Source organism: Scyliorhinus canicula, chromosome 1, assembly GCF_902713615.1.
Source record: "Scyliorhinus canicula chromosome 1, sScyCan1.1, whole genome shotgun sequence".
Lineage (NCBI taxonomy): Eukaryota > Metazoa > Chordata > Chondrichthyes > Carcharhiniformes > Scyliorhinidae > Scyliorhinus > Scyliorhinus canicula.
In genome coordinates, this window is record NC_052146.1 from 94763650 (window position 1) to 94787063 (window position 23414).

The following is a 23414-nucleotide window of genomic DNA, read 5'->3' on the forward strand; positions in this document are numbered from 1 at the left end:
GCCCATTTTGCGCACAGCAATATTTCCCAGACATCAACTGAAGGAATGATCAGGTAATCTATTTTTTGTTATGTTATTTGGGAGAGGAATACTGGCAAGGATATAGTGAAAAATCCTTGTTAATTTTCTATCAAGAGAGAAGAACATATAGTGCAATGAATGGAACAATCTCTTCATTGTGGTTCAATTCCCTTTTGGCATGGGCTTCTTTCATAAGATGGCTGCTGCAGGGAAAAGACAGTTTGATGATTGTCTGAATAAACTGCGAAGCAGTAATAGAAAAAACTCTTCAGCAAAATTTCCAATTAGTGGCTTCCTAATGCGTGCCTTTAAATAAGTTATTTTTTAAAAAAAATAGAATCTCAAAGTAACCCGCAGAATTGGAGAAATTTTTATTTTCGTAGCCGACCATTTAAAAAAATGTTTTGAGCTGACATACTATTGCTGAAACAACCAATGATATACTAAATTCTGTGTTTCATTGCACCGCAGTTGGCAGTTTTCGCTGTCAAAAGTGTGACAATGATTGCCATTTTACAAATCTGGTAAATCGCCATGACTTTGGCATTCTGGCTTCTGCATTTCCATTTGTTTTAAAATAGTCTCTGAACATTTTTTTGTATCTGTCATTATTTTTCTTCTGTGTTGGTTTGTGCTTTCTAATTTCTAATGTCAGAAATGGGGATTAACACTTCAATCTTGCCTGGGTTTCGAGTTGCTCAAGACAGAGAAAGGATTGCTAACTTGTCAGATACTGACAGCAACTTTGACAGCACAGAATAAAGTGGAAAAGTCACTGCTAGTAACTCAATGCTCCTCCAGAGGGTGCGTTGTTGAATTACCCCCACCCCAGGTTTCAATCCTGAATCAATCAGTGAATTCATGATTCAAGTTTTCCACCTTTATTCTCATGGAGAGACTTTGTTGTCTGAGACGTAACTTCGGTTTTAATGGCATACTGCCTTCATAATTACTGGTAATTGTCCTCACTGATGCTGAAAAGCTAATTACATATTTATGGAATGTAAACTTTCTCCGTTATGAGAAAAATACATTTGAATAATATTTTAATTTAAAAAAAATATTTTAGCATTTATATCAATTCAATCATAATTATTTATTTGATTATCTGAAAATTTAGCTTAAAAGCAAAAAAAAGCTTTTAACTTTCCGGTTTGTTGTCTATGAGAATACAAAGAACAACAAAGAACAAAGACCAATACAGCACAGGAACAGGCCCTTCGGCCCTCCACGCCTGTGCTGACCATGGTACCTGCCTAAACTAAATCCGTCTGCACTTACGGAGTCTGTATCCTTCCATTCCCACCCTATTCATATATTTTTCTAATTGTCCCTTAAATGCCTCTATTGTACCTGCTCCCACCACCTCCCCAGGCAGCGCATTCGATATATTTACCACCTTCTGTGTAAAAAACTTGCCTCGTACATCTGTTCTAAATTTTTCCCCACGCACTTTAAACCTATGTCCCCTAGTACGTGACTCTCCTACCCGAGGAAAGAGCATCTGACAATCCACTCTGTCCATGCCATTGATAACATTGTAGACCTCTATCAGGTCGCCTCTCAACCTCCGTCATTCCGGTGAGAACAGACCAGGTCTATAAAACCTCTGCTCATAGCTAATGTCCTCCATACCAGGCAACATCCCAGTGAACTGCTTCTATACCCTCTGCAAAGCATCCACATCCTTCTGGTAGTGTGGCGACCAGAATTGTACACAATATTCCAAATGAGGCCTAACTAAGGTCCTACACAGCTGCAACATGACTTGCCAATTTTTATATTCAATGTCCCGACCGATGCCGTATGCCGAAGGCCAGCATGCCGTATGCCTTCTTGACCACCTTATCCACATGTATGGCAACTTTCAGTGATTGATGGACATGTATGCCTACATGTCTCTGCCTGTCAGTACTCGTAAGAGTTCTACCATTTACTGTGTAGTTTATGCATGCATTGGACCTTCCAAAATGTATATCCTCACACTTGTCCGGATTAAACTTCATCTGCCATTTCTCCACCCAAGACTCCAACCAGTTTATATCCTGCTGTCTCCTCTGACAATCCTCTTCCCTCTCCCCAACTCCACCAATTTTTGTGTTGTCTGTGAAGTTACTAATCAGACCAGCTACATTTTCTCCCAAATCATTTATATACACCACGAGCAACAAAGGCCCCAGAACTCATCCCTATGGAACGCTAGTCACAACCTTCCATTCAGAAAAGCACCCTTCTACTGCTACCCTCTATCTTCTGTGCTCAAGCCAGTTCTGCATCCAACTTGCAAGCTCTCCTTTGATCCCATGTGACATCACCTTTTGTACCAGTTTACCATGTTAAAGGCTTTCCTGAAGTCCATGTATACAACATCTACTGCCTTTCCCTCATCTATCATCTTTGACACTTCTTCGAAAACGTCGATCAAATTAGTGAGGCACGACCTCCCCTCCACAAAACCATGCTGTCGATCACTAATAAGTCCATTTGTTTCCAAATGTGAGTAAATCCAATCTCTAAGAATCTTTTCCAATAGTTTCCCTACCACTGACGGAAGGCTCTTCGCCCTATAATTTCCTGGATTATCCCTGTTGCCCTTTTTAAACAATGGAACAACATTGGCTACTCTCCAGTCCTTTGGAACTTCACCTGTAGCCAATGAGGATACAAAGATTACTGTCAAGGCCCCAGAAATTTCCTCCCTTGCCTCCCATAGTATTCTGCGCAGATTCCATCAGGCCCTGGGGACTTATCTACTTTAATGCTTTTTAAGATGTCCAATACCTCCTCTTTATTAATATCAACATGACTCAGAATATAGAACATAGAACATACAATGCAGAAGGAGGCCATTCGGCCCATCGAGTCTGCACCAACCCACTTAAGCCCTCAATTCCACCCTATCCTCGTAACCCAATTACCCCATTTAACCTTTTTGGTCACTAAGGGCAATTTATCATGGCCAATCCACCTACCTGCATGTCTTTGAACTGTGGGAGGAAACCGGAGCACCCGGAGGAAATCCATGCAGACATGAGGAGAACGTGCAGACTCCACACAGACAGTGACCCAGTGGGGAATCGAACATGGGATCCTGGTGCTGTGAAGTCACAGAGCTATCCACTTGTGCTACTGTGCTGCCGCAAATTTCTACACACTCTATCCTATACTTCTCATCTACCAAGTCCTTCTCTTTGGTGAATACTGAGGCAAAGTATTCATTTAGTATCTCGCCTATTTCCTCTGGTTCCATACATAGATTCCCTCCAATATCATTGAATTGACCAACCCTTTCTATGGCTACCCTTTTGCTCTTTACATATTTATAAAACACCTTAGGATTTTCCTTAATCCTGTTTGCCATGACCCCTTTTAGCCTTCCTAACACCTACCTTCCTACTTGCTTTGTACATCAATGTGATTGGCTTTTTATCCTACTTGTTGAAACCATAGCTGCTGCACACCTGGAGATCACCTTGCCTTGGCATCAGATTTAAACTGCGTTGAAAAAGGGGAAGTCTGAACCACAAAGGTCGCTAAATTTTTTTGGGTCGCTTTCTTTGAGGTCAGTTGTGAGTGCATTTGCTTCACAGTTGATTGCAAAATCTAGCCCAATAATTCAATAAGTTGCATATTTCATAGGAACATAGGACTTAGGCGCGGCAATAGGTCATTGAGTTTGCTCCACATTCAATAAGAGCATGGTTGGTCCTTCACATCAATGGCTTTTTCTCACACTATCCCCAAATCCCATATGTCATTGGTATTTAGACATCTTCAATCTCTGTTTTAAACATACTCAACAACCGAGCTTCCACAGCCCTCTGGGGTAGAGAATTCCAAAGGTTTGCAACTCTGAGTAAAAACAAATCTCCTCATCTCGGTCTTAAGTGACTTCCCCTTTATATTGAAATTGTGTCACCTGGTTATAGACTCCCAAACCAGGGGAAATATCTTGTCTGCATCTACTCTGCTATCCCTTTTATATATTTTTCCGGTTTCAATGAGATCACCTCTCATTCTTTGAAACCCGATAGAATATAGGCCTAGTTTCCCCAGTCTCCCTACATAGAGCAATCCTACCATTTGGGAACAAGTACACAGTATTCCAGGTGCAATCTAAGCAAGACTTCTCTATTCTTGTATTCAAACCCAGGAGTTCATGACTAACTAAATACAAAGGAAGAATGAAAGAAGAACAAATGAATGAAGCAGCACTTAGAGAGCACCTTACACACCGTCAGGATGTCTAAAAGTATTTTAACAGCCAATGCTATTTTTTGAAGTGTAGTCACTGTTATTGTGTTTGCAAACAGTGCAGCTAGTTTGCACATGGTAATATTCCAGAAACAGTGCTGGCACAAATAAATAATCAGTTTTAGTATTGTTGGGTGAGGGATGAAATGCTGATCAGAACGTGGGAATACCCTGTGGTTCTACGAATTGTCTAATATTGTTTTCATCCACCTGATAGGTCAGAATGGCTTATTATTTAATATGAAAGATAATACTTGAAGAGTGTAACTCACTTGCAAGAGTATCCAAAGATATCAAGGGATGTGGGCACAAAGGTGGGGATATGGAGTTATGCTCAGATTAGCCATAATCTGACTGAATGCAAAGGTTCAAGAGGCCAATTTAGGTTTCTGTGAAGTGTCAGCCCAGATTATGTACTCATGGATCTGGAGTGGAACTTGAACACATATGATCTTCTGCCTGACTTCCCCTTTTTATACACCTTTAATGCTTTCAATAAACATTTTTATTTGTAATGCCTTGGTGTCTTTCAAAAGTCTGGTCTTAGACTTGATATTTTTTTCCCTAAAGCTTGGCACTGTGCACTGAATTTAGAATGTGCAATCTGACCATAGTGTACTCCATTTCTCAGGGTGCATTGCGTTCAGTCAGTTGTATAGTTAGATTTTTTCCTTTGCCTTCCAGCACTTTCTCCTTCAGAGCTTATATATTTAACTAATTTTGAAAAATGCTGGGATAAATTATAAAACCTCACTGAGCCCAAATTTATATTGAGTTTTTTTAAGTGAAAGAGTAGCTGTGTGTGTGGTTGTGTGTGCATGTGTGTGTGCACGCATGTGAGCTGTGTGTCAGTATGAGAGAGAGATAAAACTGAGTGTGCCATGATAATATATCTGCTGTAGCATTTTTATATTCTGTAAGCTTTAGTGTATTAAGTGAAGGAGGGCTAAGGTCAGACAGAAAGAGATGTGTGAGAGAGGAACCAGACTGTTACATAGTCAGAGAGACATGGTGTCAGAGTGTTTGCATGTATTTCTCTAGGTAATATCGTGTTCATTAAATGTTGAAGAAAACTGATTATCTGGCAAGGTTAGTCAATACTAATTGTGATGACAAGGATTCCAATTCCTTACACCTATGAGGCATTGGGAATGTGTCTTTCTTGGAAAAAAGGGTTGAATTTTGAACATGAACAACCTCTGAGAGAAATAGAAAGGGGGAAATGATAAGGGGTCCTGTGAGCATGAGGGGTGAACTAAGGTATTGGGAAGAGTGGATAGAAAGTAAAGTCACTGGCCGGGATTCTCCGCTATCCGGGCGGGGCGGGCCGTACCGGCGCCAAAGAGTGGCGTAAACCACTCCGGCATTGGGCCATCCGGAAGGTGCGGAATCCTCGCATGCGCAGGAGCGCCAGCTGGCATGATTCCTGCACATGTGCAGGGGATTTCTTCACCGTGCCGGCCATGGCGGAGCTTTAAAGAGGCCAGCGCAGAGGGAAAGAATGCCCGCACGGCACAGGCCCGCCTGCAGATCAGTGGGCCCTGATCGCAGGCCAGGCCACCGTGGGGGGCCCCCCTTGGGCCGGATACTCGGGGCCCCCCCCTCCCCGAGGACTCCTTAGGCCACCCTCAGAGCCAGGTCCCGCCGGTACGGACCTGGTCTAATCCACGCCTGCGGAACTGGCTGAAAATGGGCGGCCCATCGGAGACCGGAGAATCGCCTGGGGGGCCACTGCCAACGGCCCCCGACTGGCGCAGCGCGATCCACGCCCCCGGCAAAAAACGGCAGCTGGCGTTGGAGCGGCGGGGCAGGATTCACGCTGCCCCCCCCCCCCCCCCTGGGTGATTCTCCGACCCGGCCGGGGGGGGGGGGGGGGGGGGGGGGGGGTTGAGAATCCCGCCCACTGTGTCTGGCAAGGTTGAAGCAAGCAGGGACAGATGCAAAGTCTTTTTTTAAAAAGGAGAGGGTACGGTAAAGTTAGTGGTGGAAATGAGGGGATGGGAGAAAGGAAATGTGCAGTGGGAAGGAGTAAGGGAAACACCAGAAATTACAGAATAGGGGAATCAGTATTCATGAGGAAGGAAATGAAGGAGAGTCACTGAAGTCCACTGACGGGCATCACGGTGGCACAGTCGTTAGCACTGCTGCCTCACAGCGCCAGAGACCTGGGTTCGATTCCGCTCTCAGATGACTGTCTGTGCAGAGTTTGCACGTTCTGCCCTTGTCAGTATGAGTTTCCTCCAGGTGCTCCCGTTTCCTCCCACAGTCCAAAGATGTGCAAGTTAGATTGATGGTCATGATAAATTGCCCCTTAGTGTCTAAAGATTAGGTGGGGGTTCCTGGATACGGCGGGGCTTTGGGTCTAGATAGGGTGCTCTTTTGGAGGGTTGGTGCAGACTCGATAGGCCGAATGGCCTTTCTCTGCACTGTAGAGATTCTATGATTCTCCTTTGCAAACCCCACTCTCAAGGTACCCTGAAGCAGCATCTCAACCCCAGCAACTCGTGCACGTCTCATCGAAAGATGAGGAAAAACACAGACCAATGCAGAAAAAAAATCATTGAAGGAGAGATGTGGCAGAGAAGGAAAGAAAGAGACAAGAGCACAACAGCAAATCAGCAATGCAATGACATCAGGTAGAGTAGATGGCTAAGAAAAGGGTGAAAACTCTTTGAATCAGAATACTCACAGGCTCTTGGTCATCTTCATCCAAATCGGACACTAGTTCCACAATTTCCACGTCAAAGTGTTCATTCTCTATGACAGATTGAGCACTGTGGATGACTGAAAGGCCTGTTTCTATGACAGCAAGGCCAGTCTCGGCAGGCTGTACTTCATCTTTTTCTGTTGTGTCTTCTTGGTCTACCTTGTGATAATGTGTAGATGGGAAAATAAGTTATTCCTGCTGCTAAATTGAATGATCACAGATCAAACTATGGTTGTAGTTGTCAGGTCTAAGTCCTGGCTGTCATGGGAGTGCCCCTTTAAGATTTTTTTTGCATTATCAAATGGCTTCAGTGATGTCATTGTGTGGGAGGAGCTGGGCTGTGACTCCTGGTTTTTAGTTTTGTTTTTGAGCTGGAAGTTGGCTGTGGCTCTGAGTTTTACTTTTGTTTACACATTTTGGAAGCTGGACTCAGACAGAGAAGTATTGTCTGTCTCTCTCGCTCTGCGTGTTAAAATGTGTCTCCAGATCACTTGATAATTTAACAGTGATAACTGTTTTCTGGAAGGAATTCAAACTCACTGTTTTGGTAAAAGAGTTTTTGGGTTAATCGAGGTTGTTACATGATTGAAACAGTTAGGGAAGTCATTTAGGGTTATTTATAGAGTACTGTAGCTGTGTGGGATATTTATATTTGTACTTGAGAAAAATGCTTACTGTGTGTGTTTATAAAAATGTTAACTGAATCCGTAGAATAAACCTTGTGTTTGATTAAAAGTGCTTAAGGCCTCTGTTGAATAACACCTCAAAGGTAGACCCTTGTGCTCCTCATAACCAAAATCTATAAATAGTTGTGGGTTAGGTGAATCCCATGATATACTTTGGTGTTTTCTGAACCCTGGCCTATAGCAAGGCCTTTCACTCCAATAACAACAAATTTTTGATAATATTTCTCTAAATTGTTATTATGCAGATGAATCTATTCATGGCAATCCATAAATACCATGGGGTTAATAATGGCAGCAGTCACATAGGAACACCACCACCACATGCAGATTTCCCTCCAAGTCATACACCATTCTAAATAAATTACTGTTCTCTTCACTGCCACTGGGTCAAAATTCTGAAAGTCCCTCCCTTCCAGCACTGTGGGTGTATCCATATCACATGGTTCAAGAACACGGCTCATCGCCACCTTCTCAAGGACAATCTGGGGTGGTCTGTAAACACAGGCCTTTGGAGGTGTTGTTTGAGGAAGGAAAGTCACGCATGAAAATTGTAGAACTCCTTGCTAGTCATCAAATAGAATTATTAGGAGGAACTTCTTCACCCAAAGGGTTGTGAATCTATAGAATTCCCTGCCCAGAGAAGCAATTGAGGCTCCTTCATTAAATGTTTTCAAGATAAAGATAGATAGTTTTTTGAAGAATGAAGGAATAAAGGGTTATGGTGTTCAGATGGAAAAGTGGAGCTGAGTCCACAAAAGATCAGCCATGATCTCATTGAATGGCGGAGCAGGCTCGAGGGGCCAGGTGGCCTACTCCTGCTCGTAGTTCTTAAGAGATCTTTAACATCCACCTGACCCGTTAAAATCTAAGTGCTTCAGTTTAATGCATCAATTAATGGATCCCAATTCCAACATTAAAAAGTTTATTCAATACTGCACTGTATGTCTCTTCAGAGTACAGTTTAAAATAATGAGTATGGTTTGACTCCATGAACTTCTGACTCACCTGAGCCAAAATAGCATATCAGCATTGATGTTTGGGAGCTTTGTTTCATTATCTTTGAAAGTCAAGGGACGTTTAGCAGGACTATCATTCTGGAGCTAAGTAGCGTATCGTCCATCATGGGATAGCTTGTAATTAGATTGAGAAAGGAACAAGCTAGATGCACCTAATATACTTCCTTGTTCTTTATTACATCCATATTGATACCTAATTACATATCTTCTGATTATATAATCAGATAATTCCCGGTAGACGTAGTCTAATTCTCAACAAGCCTCTGCTGGTTTTGGAACTACCATGCTGAACAAACAAATTAGTAAAAAAAAAACTTCCATTTCATAGAATTACAGTGCAGAAGGAGGCCATTCGGCCCATCGAGTCTGCACCGGCTCTTAGAAAGACCACCCTATCGAGGCCCACACCACCCTATCCCCATAACCTAGTAACCCCACTCAATCAACCCTAAGGGCAATTTTGGAAACTAAGGGCAATTTAGCATGGCCAATCCACCTAACCTGCACATCTTTGGATTGTGGGAGGAAACCGGAGCACCTGGAGGACACACGGGGAGAACGTGCAGACTCCATACAGACAGTGACCCAAGCCGGAATCGAACCTGGGACCGTGCTGCCCACTAACACCTTCTAACAACTTTCAGATTGCTAACACCTTCCATGCATTCTGAGTGTCACAGTGTTTTGCAGCCAATTAATTACTTTTTAAAGTGTGGACACTGTTGCAATGACGGAAACACAACTTTGTGCACAGCAAGATCCCATAAACAGCAATAAATTTTTTAACAATTATTTACTTGTTCATGGGACCTGGGCATTGCTGGCTTGGCCAACATTTATTTCCCACTCCGGAGAGCATCATCATAGAATTTACAGTGCAGAAGGAGGCCACTCGGCCCATCGAGTCCGCACCATCCTCCCGAAAGAGCACCCCACCCAAGCCCACACCTGCACCCTATCCCCATAACCCAATAACCCCACCCAACACTCAGGGCACTTTTGGACGCTAAGGGCAATTTATCATGGCCAATCCACCTAACCTGCACATCTTTGGACTGTGGGAGGAAACCAGAGCACCCGGAGGAAACCCACGCACACACGGGGAGAACGTGCAGACTCCGCACAGACAGCGACCCAAGCCGGGAATTGAACCTGGGACCCTGGAGCTGTGAAGCAATTGTGCTAACCACTATGTGATTTAAGTTTCAACCACATTGCTGTGGATCTGAAGTCACATGTAGGCCATATTAAGTAAGGAGTGCAAATTTACTTCTCTAAAATAACATTTGTGAACCAGATGGGTTTTTACAACAGTTAACAATGGTTTCATGGTCATCATTAGACTTTTAATTCAAGATTTTACTGAATTCACATTTAAACATCTACTGTGGTGGGATTCGAACCCAGGTCTCCTGGGTTTCTTGCTTACTAGCCCTGTGACAATACCACAATACCACTGGCATTGATTGAGGCATACAATGTTTGCCGGGACTCTGGGGAACGCTCCTTGCCTTTGTTGGAATAGTGCCATAGACCTTTTACATCCATCCAAATGGCTAGATAAGGACTTGGTTTAATTTTGCACCTGAAACATCGAACCTCCGACAATGCAACATTCCTGCTTTACTGCACTGAAGTGTCAGCAAGGTTATGTCCATAAGTCGTCCAGTGGGACCCACAGTGAAAAGCTGCGTGTCCCAAGTGTGGTAATTTAAACAAGCATGAAAAAACAGGCTCTATTGTCTGAAGCTGAATACAGATACACGATATGATACTCTTGACATAATGGTGGCAGCACTCTCGTCTCCAATTCCTATGGTGAGATGCTGGAGGGGTGAGACTGGAATACATAATGTAAGGTCACATTTCATTGCTGTGTTAACGGCATGATACACTATCCACCATCATCCCCGGACAGGCGCCGGAATGTGGCGACTAGGGGCTTTTCACAGTAACTTCATTGAAGCCTACTCGTGACAATAAGCGATTTTCATTTCATTCATTTCATCATCATCGATGAATCTTTCGGAAGAGGAATTTATGTGAAGTCCCTTCTTCCATTTTATTTTTTTTTAAAATAATTTTTATTGAAATTTTTACAAATTACAAAATATAAACATCTTAACTCTATTAACATACAACCGCGGTAACACCCCATGAACAATACCCCCCCAGCTTCAAGAGCAACTTCAAACAAAAGGAAAGAACAAAAACAAAGAAAAAGAAAAAAGAAAAAAACAAAAAAGAGAGAGATAGCACCCTCCACAAACCCATGTGCACAGTTCTCCCTCCCCCAATCCTTACCCCCCCCCCCCGGGTTGCTGCTGCTATCGGCCTATTTCCCTACCTTTCCGCCAGGAAGTCCAGAAAAGGCTGCCACCGCCTGAAAAACCCTTGTACTGATCCCCTCAGGGCAAATTTCACCCTCTCCAATTTAATGAACCCCGCCATATCAGAGATCCATGCTTGGGGGCCTCGCATCCTTCCATTGGAGCAAGATCCTCCGTCGGGCTACTAGGGATTCAAAGGCCAGAACACCGGCCTCTATCACCTCCTGCACTCCCGGCTCCACTGCAACCCCAAAAATTGCAAGTCCCCAGCCTGGCTCGACCCTGGATCCCACCACTCTCGACACCGTCCTTGCTACCCCCTTCCAAAACTCCCCCAACGCTGGGCACGCCCAAAACATATGGGCGTGGTTCGCTGGGCTCCCCGAGCACCTAGCACACCTGTCCTCTCCCCCGAAAAACCTACTCATCCTCGTCCCAGTCATGTGGGCCCTATGCAGCACCTTGAACTGTATGAGGCTAAGCCTCGCACAGGAAGAGGAGGAATTCACTCTCTCCAGGGCATCCGCCCACGTCCCCTCCTCAATCTCCTCACCCAGCTCCTCTTCCCATTTACCCTTCAGTTCCTCCACCGAGGCCTCGTCTACCTCCTGCATTACCCGGTATATGTCCGAAATCCTCCCTCCTCTGACCCACACCCCCGAGAGCACCCTGTCCCGTACCCCACGTGGGGGCAACAAGGGGAACCACTCCATCTGCCGCCTGGCAAACGCCCTAACCTGCATGTACCGAAACATGTTCCCCGGGGGAGCCCAAACTTCCCCTCTAACTCCCCCAAGCTTGCGAACCTCCCCTCCACAAACAGGTCCCTCAACCTCCTAACCCCTGCCCTGTGCCAGCCCAGAAATCCACCATCAATGCTCCCTGGGGCGAACCGATGGTTCCCCCATATCGGGGCCTCCATCGAGCCCCCCATTTCTCCCCTGTGCAGTCTCCATTGCCCCCAAATTTTGAGGGTAGCCGCCACCACTGGGCTCGTGGTATACGTCGTTGGAGGGAGCGGCAACGGCGCCGTTACTAGCGCCTCCAGGCTCGTGCCCACACAAGACGCCGCCTCCATCCTCTTCCACGCTGCCCCTTCCTCGTCCATTACCCACTTACGCACCATCGCTGCGTTGGCCGCCCAGTAGTACCCACAGAGGTTGGGCAACGCCAGCCCCCCCATCCCTGCCTCGTTCCAGGAACAATCTTCGAACCCTCGGAGTCCCATGCGCCCACACAAATCCCGTGATACTCCTGTTGACCCTCCTAAAAAAGGCCTTCGGGATAAGGATGGGGAGGCACTGGAACAGGAACAAAAACCTCGGGAGCACCGTCATCTTGACGGACTGCACCCTCCCCGCCAGTGACAGCGGTAACATATCCCATCTCCTAAACTCCTCCTCCATCTGCTCCACCAATCTTGTGAGGTTGAGCTTGTGCAGGGCCCCCCAGCTCCCCGCCACCTGGACCCCTAGGTACCTGAAGTTCTTCACTGCCTGCTTCAATGGGAGCCTACTAATCCCCTCCTCTTGATCCCCCGGATGCACCACAAACACCTCACTCTTGCCCAGGTTCAACTTATACCCCGAGAAACCCCCGAATTCCCTAAGAATCCTCATCACCTCCGGCATCCCCCCCACCGGGTCCGCCACATACAGCAACAGGTCGTCCGCATACAGCGACACTCGATGCTCCTCCCCACCCCGCACCAGGCCCCTCCAGTTCCCTGACTCCCTCAGTGCCATGGCCAGGGGCTCAATCGCCAATGCGAAGAGCAAGGGGGACAGGGGGCACCCCTGTCTCGTCCCCCGATACAGCCAAAAGTACTCCGACCTCCTCCTATTTGTGGCTACACTTGCCATCGGGGCCTCGTAGAGCAGCCTCACCCACCGGATAAACACCTCCCCAAACCCAAACCTCTCCAACACCTCCCACAAGTACTTCCACTTAACCCTATCGAAGGCCTTCTCCGCGTCTAATGCCACCACTATCTCCGCCTCCCCTTCCACAGCCGGCATCATAATGACGTTGAGGAGCCTTCGTACGTTTGTGTTCAGCTGCCTTCCCTTCACAAACCCCGCCTTCTTCCATTTTAGATGGACGTAAAAGATTATCTGACACATTGGAAGGACAGTGGAGACCTTCAAACATCCTAGCCAACCACACAAACAACAACGCCAAAATTACATTATTTAGTAATTGCTATTTGTAGAATCTTGTTGTCTACAGATTGACTGCTGCACTTCCCTACAATAGTGAATATACTTTGGATCATAACATGTTGCAGGACAATCGCAGCAGTGTCGAACATCTACAAGATGCACTGCAGAAACTTGCCAAAGCGCCTCAGACAGCAGCACCATCCAAACCTGCAACTACAGCCATCTAGAAGGACAAGAAGAGCAGACACATGAGACCACCACCACCTGGATGTTCCCCTCCAAGTCACCCGCCACCGTGATTTGGAAATATAGGGCCGTTCCTTCACTGTCACTGGGTCAAAATCCTGGAATGATATCCCTAACAGCACTGTGGGTATATCTACACAACAGGAACTGCAGCGGTTCAAGAAGACCGTTGACCACCACCTTCTCATGGCCAATTATGGACTGGCAACAACTGCTGGCCCAGCCAGCGACACCCACATCCCTGGAATGAAATTTTAAAATGAAGCACAGAAATGCAGAAAGACCTTTTGGACCATCATGCTTGTGCCGGCTCTTTACAAGAGCTACCCACTTTGTCCCACTCTCCTACTTGCTGCCCATAGCCCAAATAATTTAAAAATATTTCACTGGCTGTGGAGCATTTTGGAGCATCATGAAAGGTGCTGCCGAATGCAAAGTTCTATCCTTGTTCTGATAAATGATCTGCAGAAGTCTCTATTTTATGACAATTAGTCTGGTGTAGCTCCTAGTTTTATGTGGCAACATCTAGTCTGTTTGAATTTTTGGCAATTATTGCTGAGTTGAATGTCCAACCTTGTCTGTGCTATCTGGCACTTAGAAATTGGCAGCACTTACTCCATGTATTGTTGATTCCTTAAATGTATGGAAATACATCATGTACCAGCCCACTTTGAACTTTACCACAACTCAATAACAAACTCAATGAAAATCTGGCCTAATGTCACTTCATCAGGCTCCACAAGGTTCAATTCTATTGATTGACCAGTCTCCTTGGCTACTTACTGCTCACTTCATACCCAGCAGCTGGTCAGTTTGCTGGCTGGACAATGTCAAATTAATTTGTAGCATTGGAATTGCTGATTAACTGAAGGAGCCAAATCATCATTTTTAGTAACCATGTTTATTGGTGTTGTAATTGGAGTGGTTAACTGAGATTTTACTGTAGAGATTTTCTCAGGTGCAATCATTCCTATACACACACATGACTTTTTTGCTTCATTGCAAGACTGTCAAGAACGAATTTGTTGTGGTTCCATCTATGACATCTACAAACCAGCTTCAACTCCAACACATCATTGGATGTTACCAAGTTTTATTCTTCAGCTTACCCAGTTGGCAAAAGGAAGATGAGGCAATGAGACAGTAAATGTCTTTGCCTCTTGAGCATAGGCCAGATGCGAGGGTCTGTTTCTCCCAGCTGCTCACCTGGATGCTGAAGATGCCATTGCACCCATTCGGAGAGGGGGACCAGCGATCACCATCTTCAACCACGAGCGAGGCTCACTCTCCATTCTGGGATCTTGCCGTGCGCATTTGCTTCCACAGATGGCCCGCGGTTTAAAAAAAAACAATGTACATCCCAAACCGGACAACGTGCTGGAAGGGGTGAGCCCAAATCGAGCAGTAAAACTCATTTGTGAACTGTTTCCTTTTAAATCTGATGTATTAACCCCCCCCCCCCTCCCCCCCCCCCCAAAGCATCAACCCGGATACTTACTTCGAACTGGATGTCGAATGCCTGCTTTGCGGGTAGCAATGCAGTGAAGGGATGGTAGATCTTGAACTTGGGTGGGCTCAGAAAGTCCAGACAGTTGGGGTCCTTGGTAGCTCCTGTGTTTCCCGCGGCCTGGTGGAGTGAGCCAATGAGTGACCCCTTAGGGACAACACCCCCCGGCTCAGTGACAAACAGATCGTGGTACAGCACGTTGAGGGAGAAGGCTGTCGTGACCACAAATAAGACCCCACACCAGAAAGACATTTTGGGATGGCTGGCCTTCCCTCACCTTCGCGTCAATCGGCGGCCCATGTTTATTGTCTTTATTCCGTCTTTATCCCCCACCCCCACCTTTTATTTTTCCTCCCTCGAAAAAAAAGACGTTTGGTTTCGAGAGAAGGCCCCTTTCTGTAGTCACAGAATTACTGTTCTGGAATCTCAGGACAAAAGGTAAAAGAACACGATCTGTGGAACTTTCTCAAGCCAGCTGGTTCCTCCGCGACGTCAACATGCTAGCTGAGCTGAGCGGCTTCTATCTTTCTTCATTTGATGGAAGAAATGCACAGCAGCCTCCCACACTTTTGTTTTAAAGATTGTCAGGGAAGTCGGCCATTTGAACAGGGAGAGGGGTCTTGTCGTCAGCTTTCCTTACCAACGCGCGATCGATTTACAATCGACACAGAAATATCACCAGTCGGGAGATTTTTATTTTGCACACCGCACCGACTCTCAAATGGAGATCCGGCGATTTGAGGCAATTGGAATGAATCGATTGATTGTACAAATGCTGCGGTTCTGTTTTAATTTGCGGTGATCTGAGTATTGGAACCATCCCATGCAACACCAAAAAATCTAATAAACTGAGGACCCGGTTTATTGGCAGTTTCTGCCGTAAATCCCGCCCTTCAATGGGATCAAACAACGAAGGACGCAATTTAAAACAGACCAGGATGGGTAAAAGCAGAAATGCATTTAGATTCGTCTTGTACTGGCACTCGTTAGCCTGGAGTTCAGGGTCTGCTGTTCCCCACGCTGCTTTAATAGCGCTAATTCTGAGTGCAAGGTGGAATTGAACCTGCTCACTAGAGGTCAGCAGTTACTGCACCAGGAATTCGCTTCGATTCCTCCCACCCTCCGGGCTGGACGCGAGGAGCGAGCGACAAAGCATTTCCAATTAAAAATCATCCTTTAATATCTGAATAAGAGAATGAGAGAGATCGCGGGCAAGTTTCTCACCAGAGAGGGTGAAAAGGCCAATATTGGTGGGGGGGGGGGGGGGGCAGACACCAGGATGACAAAGGAAGTTGGAGAGACAATAGAAGGGCGGATAGCGGATTGTCGGAATTACAATAGAAATAAAATGTAACTAGAATACAATTCAAATCAACATGTTGGAGGGCCAGAGGGGTTGGGGAGGGGGGAACGACTGTATATGTCAGGGCTGAAATGTGAGTTGGCCAGATAGATAAATAAACCAATAAAGCGGCATTTACAGACGTGTGAAATAGAAGAGCAGATCTGATTTGGGGGAGGGGAGGGGTGGGGTGACTAGTCAGAAACTACCCCACCCCGTGAATGGAGGGTTTTTACTCTCCGAGCCAATTGGTTGATCTTTTGACTGCAGTGTTGTGTGTTTGAACACAGCGGCGCCCAGTTAAGGAGGGGAAAGGGAGGAGGGGGGTAATAAAACGGCCCACATCACCCCGTGCATCATCCGCCCTCCCCTCTCATTTCCATTCGGGCGGAGGGAGAACATGTGGAGTTTCAGCTACATCGGTGTTTAAAGATCCCGGCTACACTTTGCCCCAGAGCGAGAGAGAGAGAGAGAAAGGAATGGAGAGCAACATCTGAACGCTTTTCCTGTTGGCATTTGAAGGTGTGGCAGACCGGGGTGGGTGGGGATGTGACCTGCTCTCTGCCGCCCCTGGACCATGAGAAGGACATGAGGGACCCAGTCAGGTCTGTGTGGGGGTCGGCAATATCATTCGCCTGGTGTGAATGCTAAGCGGAGTATGCTGGTCAGAAGCAGGATTGTTGGGCGTGAGGAAGTGTGAAAATAAACCTCAGCTATTTCAGTTGAAACCCTTCCAGGTTCATCTCTTCCTGTTGAAAGTAATCGGAGACTGGGACCATGGGGAGATGCAACGGGCGCTGCACCTTAATCGTACTCTGCACCTTGCAATTGGTAAGTTGAGGGATTTCCTTTATTTTTCGATTTTTGTACAAAGTGGATGTGTGTGTGTGTATTGAGATTAAACGTGGCTGGTATCGGGTATTCCTCCCCTGTGGGACGAATACAGTTGTACCCATCCACTTGCAGTCACTGGATTCCAGATAACAAATGAGACTTTCCCGTGTATGTGTTTATGTTAGTCTCTCGTTGCAGTTAACCTGGGCTATTTCCCATTATGTGAAAATCTTAGCGTTTCAAAAAAATCTTATTTCGAATAGTGAACAATAGCCACGAGGAGAGAGCGTTGACTTGGTTTTTTTTGTGTGCGTGATGATACTTAAGTTACCCGTTCTCAAAATGAACCTGTTCCTTCTGTCAGTGTTCAGCAGAGCCACGGTGCTGGACGGTTAAAAACCTGAGTAATTGCAGACCTTTGATCTCATTGTAAATGTTAACGATACGATTTGGGTCGGTTTTCTTTCCTCCTCCCCGCACTGCTTTGATGCAGCTCCTTGTCTGGATCTGCTGCGGGACTGGATCAGGTTGTATTGATAGGAAAGGTGTGTACATGTTTCCTAAGCGAAGGGTTGTGTCCTCTCCTGGCGGGCGAACGGTGTTATCATAACCTGGTACTGCCTTTCAGTTCAACTGAGAATGGAAAGTACAATGGCTTGATGGAGCTTCGTCTTGATGCCTCTGACATGGTAGGCAGACCTGAATGCATGCTCAGATATGGTCAATCGTTTCATCTCTAGAGGGTAATTTGAAAGTGTGTAACATAAAACTGTAGAATTCCTACAGCATGGGCTATTCGGCCCATCGAGTCTCTACCGATCCTCTGAAAGAGCACCCTACTAGGTCCACTCCCCTGCCCTATCCCCGTAACCCCACCTAACGCACACAACCCTGGAAATTAAGGGGCAATTTAGCATGGCCAACCCACCAAACTGGCACATCTTTGGACTGTGGGATGAAACCGGAGCATCTGGAGAAACCCACGCAGCCACAGGGAGAATGTGTAAGCTCCTCACAGACAGTCATCCGAGGCTGGAATTGAATGCGCGTCCCTGGCACTGTGAGGCAGCAGTGCTAACCACCGTGTCACGGGTGTGCAGTAACCTATTTTATTACTGAAGGAACTGACCAGGCTGAGGTCAGCGGTGTTGAAATATTCAATTATTTATTAGAAATGAAAATGTTCTCTCGGGTGAAAAATGGAATGTTACATCGCAGGATTGCACTTCAATTCCACCTTGGATGTTCCAACAGCTGCAACTTGGAGGCAATTATCTAATAAGTAAAACCAAATAAAACTACAAATGTGTTTGTCAAATATCCATACACTAAATTAATTGCTAATTATAGTAAATCGACAATGAATCAATCTTAACTAGTGGGACAAAGATGGGACACAAGTTATCTGTCATTAGGTTTGTTGGTTTCGGCAGCACCATGACGCGGTGGTTAGCACAGCTGCCTCACGGCGCCGAGGTCCCAAGTTTGATCCTGGGTCTGGATCACTGTCCGTGTGGAGTTTGCACATTCTCCCCGTGTTATAATAATAATAATCGCTTATTGTCAGAAGTAGGCTTCAATGAAGTTACTGTGAAAAGCCCCAAGTCGCCACATTCCGGCCCCTGATTGGGGAGCCCGGTACAGGAATTGAACTTGCGCTGTTGGCATTGTTCTGTCTTACAAGCCATCTCTTTAGCCCACTGTGCTAAACCAGCCCCTGCTTGCGTGGGTTTTGCCCCCACCACCAACAAAAGATGTGCAGGATAGGTGGATTGGCCACTCTAAATTGCCCCTTAATTGGAAAAAATGAATTGGGTACTCTAAATTTCTAAAAAAAAAAGATTTGTTGGTTTCGCCAAGGAAGCCACCCAGACCATGGCAAACAATTTGGTGCTGCCAAAAATTTGCTGTCCAAATTGGTGTCCCCATGATGGAAGGCTGCTATGCATCACACAGTGATGAAGCATTGGACCTAACTAACTGTTTATGGCACCAGTCTCAAAGCTGCCAAGAAATTCTCATACTTTGGTAGCATGTCTTCTAGGGATGGCATGATTGACCATATCTGAGCGTGCATTCATTTCTGTCTACGTGATCATGATCATGCCTGAGAGAAGCATGGTCATTAAGAGAAAACTCTGTCAGGCCATCCTGCTGTATGAAGCAGAATCCTAGCTTTGCTATTCGTACCACACCAAAGTTCTGGAACAATTCCCCAATGGGTAGGGCAAAATCACAAACAGTTGGGTGCTTACTGGACACATCAGCTTTGAGACAACCTTCCAGAAATGTCACCTTGAATGACCAGGGCATGTCTTCCACAGGATCTTCATGTAGATCGTCACTGTCTCAGGGTAAAACACCATCAGGGTAGTCAGAACAAGGAACCCCCCCACCCCCCAAAAGAGCCTTGCACGCTTCCGTAATGCAGACTATCCCTCATTGGGAAATACTGTAACCAATCAGCCATGTGGAGGAAGCACTGAAACTTGATTTGAGGACCATCTATGCCAAATTCTCAACATCTGATGTACCCAGAGCTACAGGTGTTTCTCCAGGCACCAATAACATGATGATGATGAAAGCAAAATACTGCAAATGCGGAAACCAGAAATAAACACAGAAAATGCTCGATAAACTCAGCAGGTCTGGCAGCATTCGTGGAGAGAAACTGAGTGAGTTCATGTTGATCTCGTATCAGACTGAAGAGTTATGAAAGGCCGCACAGAGGATCCATGGAGGACAATTAAACCATTTGCAGACTGAATATTTGCTCAAACAACACCACAGTTAGTTGTTAGATGGAGGAGCATGACTCCTAATGGGTAATGCTCTGGGCTGAACTCTTAGAACATAGAACATACAGAGCTGAAGGAGGCCATTCGGCCCATCAAGTCAGCACCGACCCACTTAAGCCCTCACTTCCACCCTATCCCTGTAACCCAATAACCCCATCTAACCTTTTTGGTCATTAAGGGTAATTTATCATCACCAATCCATCTAACCTGCACGTCTTTGGACTGTGGGAGGAAACCGGAGCACCCAGAGGAAATCCACGCAGACACGGGAAGAACGGGCAGACTCCGCACAGACAGTGACCCAGCGGGGAATTGAACCTGGGACCCTAGCGTTGTGAACACACAAAGCTATTCACTTGTACTACCGTGCTGCCTTCTGTTAAGGTAGATGAAATGTCCTGGAGAATATCACTACATTCTTGTAGTGAGTGTCGATTTGACTATTGGCCAACATGAATGTGACCAAGAATGGACCATGACTACTACTTGAACCCATTCCTGAATGTTGTATTCACACTTAAACAATTGTAGGAGACCCAACTCGGTGTGCTGTGCAGTGTTACGCAATGTGGGGTGCACAGTGAAAAGAGCATTTTAGGATAAAAGATGTTTGAGTTGCGATTAATTTGATTCCGAATAGGTAAACAATGTGTAGATGTTTAAAACAAAAGCATAACCATTTTATGATTTTTTTTTAAAAATGTGGATCATGTTTGAAAGGAAATGTGACTGGCTAGAGCTGACTTTGGATTTGGCAAATGCTGGGGTTCCATGTGGATGTGAAATGTCAGAAGGCACTTGGTAGTCTTGTCTTGGAAGCCTAATTGTTCATCTCTAGATAGAGTAGGCAACTGAACAACCACTGCAATTCAAAGATACATTATTTGTGTGCAATATTTTTGAAGTTAAGGTGTTTAATTGCAACTAAATGCAACTAAAATGAAAAACAAGCAAAGCTTTTAACTGTCTCTTTTGCTCAGTAGTTATAATATTGAATTAGGATCAGGTCATTCAGCCCATCGGGCCTGTTCTGTCATTTAATTAGAACATCACTGATCTGCACCCAAATCCATTTTCATGCCTTTCCTCCATAAGCTTTGATGCCCTTAGTTATAAGGTTCGTAAGGGATATGGAGAATATCATTTCAGAACCAAGTCAATCAGAAAATACGTATGGAGGTTGTACCTTTTGGATAAAAAAACAAGTAGCATGAGAAAAAGTTTCCTTTGAAAGAGAAAAGAAGATGCATAATTTCAGTGGTCATCAAAAACCTACCTGCCATTCTAATCTATTGTTCTCTTGCAGATAAATTAATCACTTGATCAAGAACATAAAAGGTGTGGGAGGGGAGTCCATGTGGGTTGGGAAACAGTTCCACTGGATAAGATTCTTTGCTGTATCAAATTATAGGAAATCAGATTGACAGGTAAATAGAGGATTGTTCTTGGATTTGAGGATGTATTGTGGGCACTCCCAGGCTCAACTCTGAAGTCGCTATCGTTGCTTACTTTCCTTTACACCCCACCTTCATAAATTCCACTGTACTGTCTATCACTGTTTCTCAATCATCAATCATTGCTGACCTTCACAGGGTCCCATCATATTCAATTTAAAATCTTTTAGCCTTGTGTTGCTCGTTATGCTTTCCCTTAATTTGCTGTTTTAATTACCTTTGCTCAAGAGTTGCCAGGTATCTTTCTGATACCACCACAGGGTTTAAAGCCGAATACTGATCAAAAACTCAATACACCAGTTAGTAAGTTTGAAATCAATACACATTTATTTACATACACAGTCAATTATTACTCATGCATAAACTCTATTCGCTAAACTACAACTACTAGTAAAGCCTATACTTAGCTTCGAGTGGCCCACCCAGTCAGAGGAACAATGGCCGTTGTCCGGTTCTGATACTGCTGGCTTTGAACTGGTATGGGATAGTAGCTAGGAGCATCTATCTCGTAGCGTGCGTTGACCTTAGACTTACTTGGCTGGTGCTTGGCGGACCTCTCGTCACGGAGAGCCAAATGCCAAGGTGAGAGTTCTTCCAAGAGAGCGAACTGACCTTGGGGACTCTGTTTTATAGACCCCAGGGGTTTCGCGCCCTTCTGGGCGGACCCCGGACTTGGTCCCAATTAATTGGACCATGTCCCAATCGTTTGTATCGGCCTGCCTTTGTTTTAGCTCCCACTGGCGCTGGGGAGTCTGTCCTGGTCTCGATTGTTTCAATGTTTCCTTTTTGTCCCGGGAGATAGCTCATTAATATGCTAATGGCTATTGGTTTCAGTTCTGTCTGGGTTCTGCAAGTCTTAATACACAGGAAACCTTGCACCTGCTTGTTTTCTCTAGTGCTGTCCGTTTTTCCCTGCACTCTTTGCGAGTGTCCATTTTGAAATAGGGCGTGGCCACCCCAGGTGGCTACACTTGTCTGTGAATCTTCCCATCATCTTTGCCTGACCCAACCTCTGCTAGCTTCTGCAATCCTGGATTCTCCACTGCAAATACTGCTCCTGTTAACTTTGCGCAAAGGGTTATGCCAGCGTATTCGGGATCACAAACAAAGATGGGTTGATGTAGTTAAGATACAGATCACCCATGATTTAACTGAATAGTGAAATAGATTCCAGGGGGTGTTCAGCCCTCATTGAGGGCCGAAGGACCTGTACTGCGCTGTAATGTTCTATGTTCTATGTTCCCTTCCTTCTCATTCGAGCTTTCAGTCATGCTGACTGAAGTTCAAGTTATTCTTTGTGTTGTAAGATACATTACCATTGTAAAGTAACTTCCTAAATGCTTGGTTATAGAGTCATAGATTCACAGATGTTTACAGCATGGAAACAGGCCCTTCGGCCCAGCTTGTCCATGCCGCCTGTATACTAGGGTGCGAGAGCGGCGGGCTCTCCTTTGCCATTTCTTCATGCGAATGGTCTGCACGATACTGCAAAGTATCGCCAGTGCTAAAAGTGCTTCAACGATATACGAGAGGGAATACCATGTGATAAACCTATCACACCAGGTCGGGGTACTGTTGACTGTTACTGGGCTCTGTGTACTGTGGGGGAGTGAATCATTGACGGCCCGTGGGGTGGGGGTGAGGGGGTTAGCGTTCGCGCGCAACCAAAGGGATCCTGCTGGTGTCCATATAACAAAGATGGAGGTCGTCTTCATCTTTCCTTCTCTTCTCTTCTTTCTTCTCTTCTTGTCTTCTTTGAGCTTCTGGATTCTGTGAATACAAACATAATATCTGTCATTATCTTGCTTAAGATCTCGTGTGTTTGTCTGTCTGTCCTTTAGGACATAGACATAGAACATAGAACAGTACAGCACAGAACAGGCCCTTCGGCCCTCGATGTTGTGCCGAGCAATGATCACCCTACTCAAACCCACGTATCCACCCTATACCCGTAACCCAACAACCCCCCCCTTAACCTTACTTTTTAGGACACTAAGGGCAATTTAGCACGGCCAATCCACCTAACCCGCACATCTTTGGACTGTGGGAGGAAACCG

At 45.6% G+C, this 23414-nt stretch overlaps 2 protein-coding genes across 4 annotated transcripts in view; one reads left to right on the forward strand and one right to left on the reverse strand.

The window, feature by feature from the left end:
* Nucleotides 1–15759, reverse strand: part of LOC119977471 — a 60468-nt gene extending 44709 nt beyond the window's left edge. The window contains exons 1-2 of one of the 2 annotated variants that reach the window (XM_038818433.1): nucleotides 14921–15758; nucleotides 6965–7141 (exon numbers count right to left, since the gene is read on the reverse strand). In XM_038818433.1, coding sequence (XP_038674361.1) covers nucleotides 6965–7141; nucleotides 14921–15181 — 438 coding nt within the window. In that variant the 5' untranslated portion in view covers nucleotides 15182–15758. Of the gene's footprint in view, nucleotides 1–6964; nucleotides 7142–14920 lie in introns of both variants that reach the window. The other variant, XM_038818444.1, reaches the window with a different exon arrangement.
* A 693-nt stretch (nucleotides 15760–16452) lies between these two features.
* LOC119965251 (sodium/potassium-transporting ATPase subunit beta-1-interacting protein 1-like) overlaps nucleotides 16453–23414 on the forward strand; it is an 840540-nt gene continuing 833578 nt past the window's right edge. Inside the window, exon 1 of one of the 2 annotated variants that reach the window (XM_038795744.1) lies at nucleotides 16453–17102. In XM_038795744.1, the coding sequence (XP_038651672.1) occupies nucleotides 16916–17102 (187 nt within the window). In that variant the 5' untranslated portion in view covers nucleotides 16453–16915. The remainder of the gene's footprint in view (nucleotides 17103–23414) is intronic. The other variant, XM_038795754.1, reaches the window with a different exon arrangement.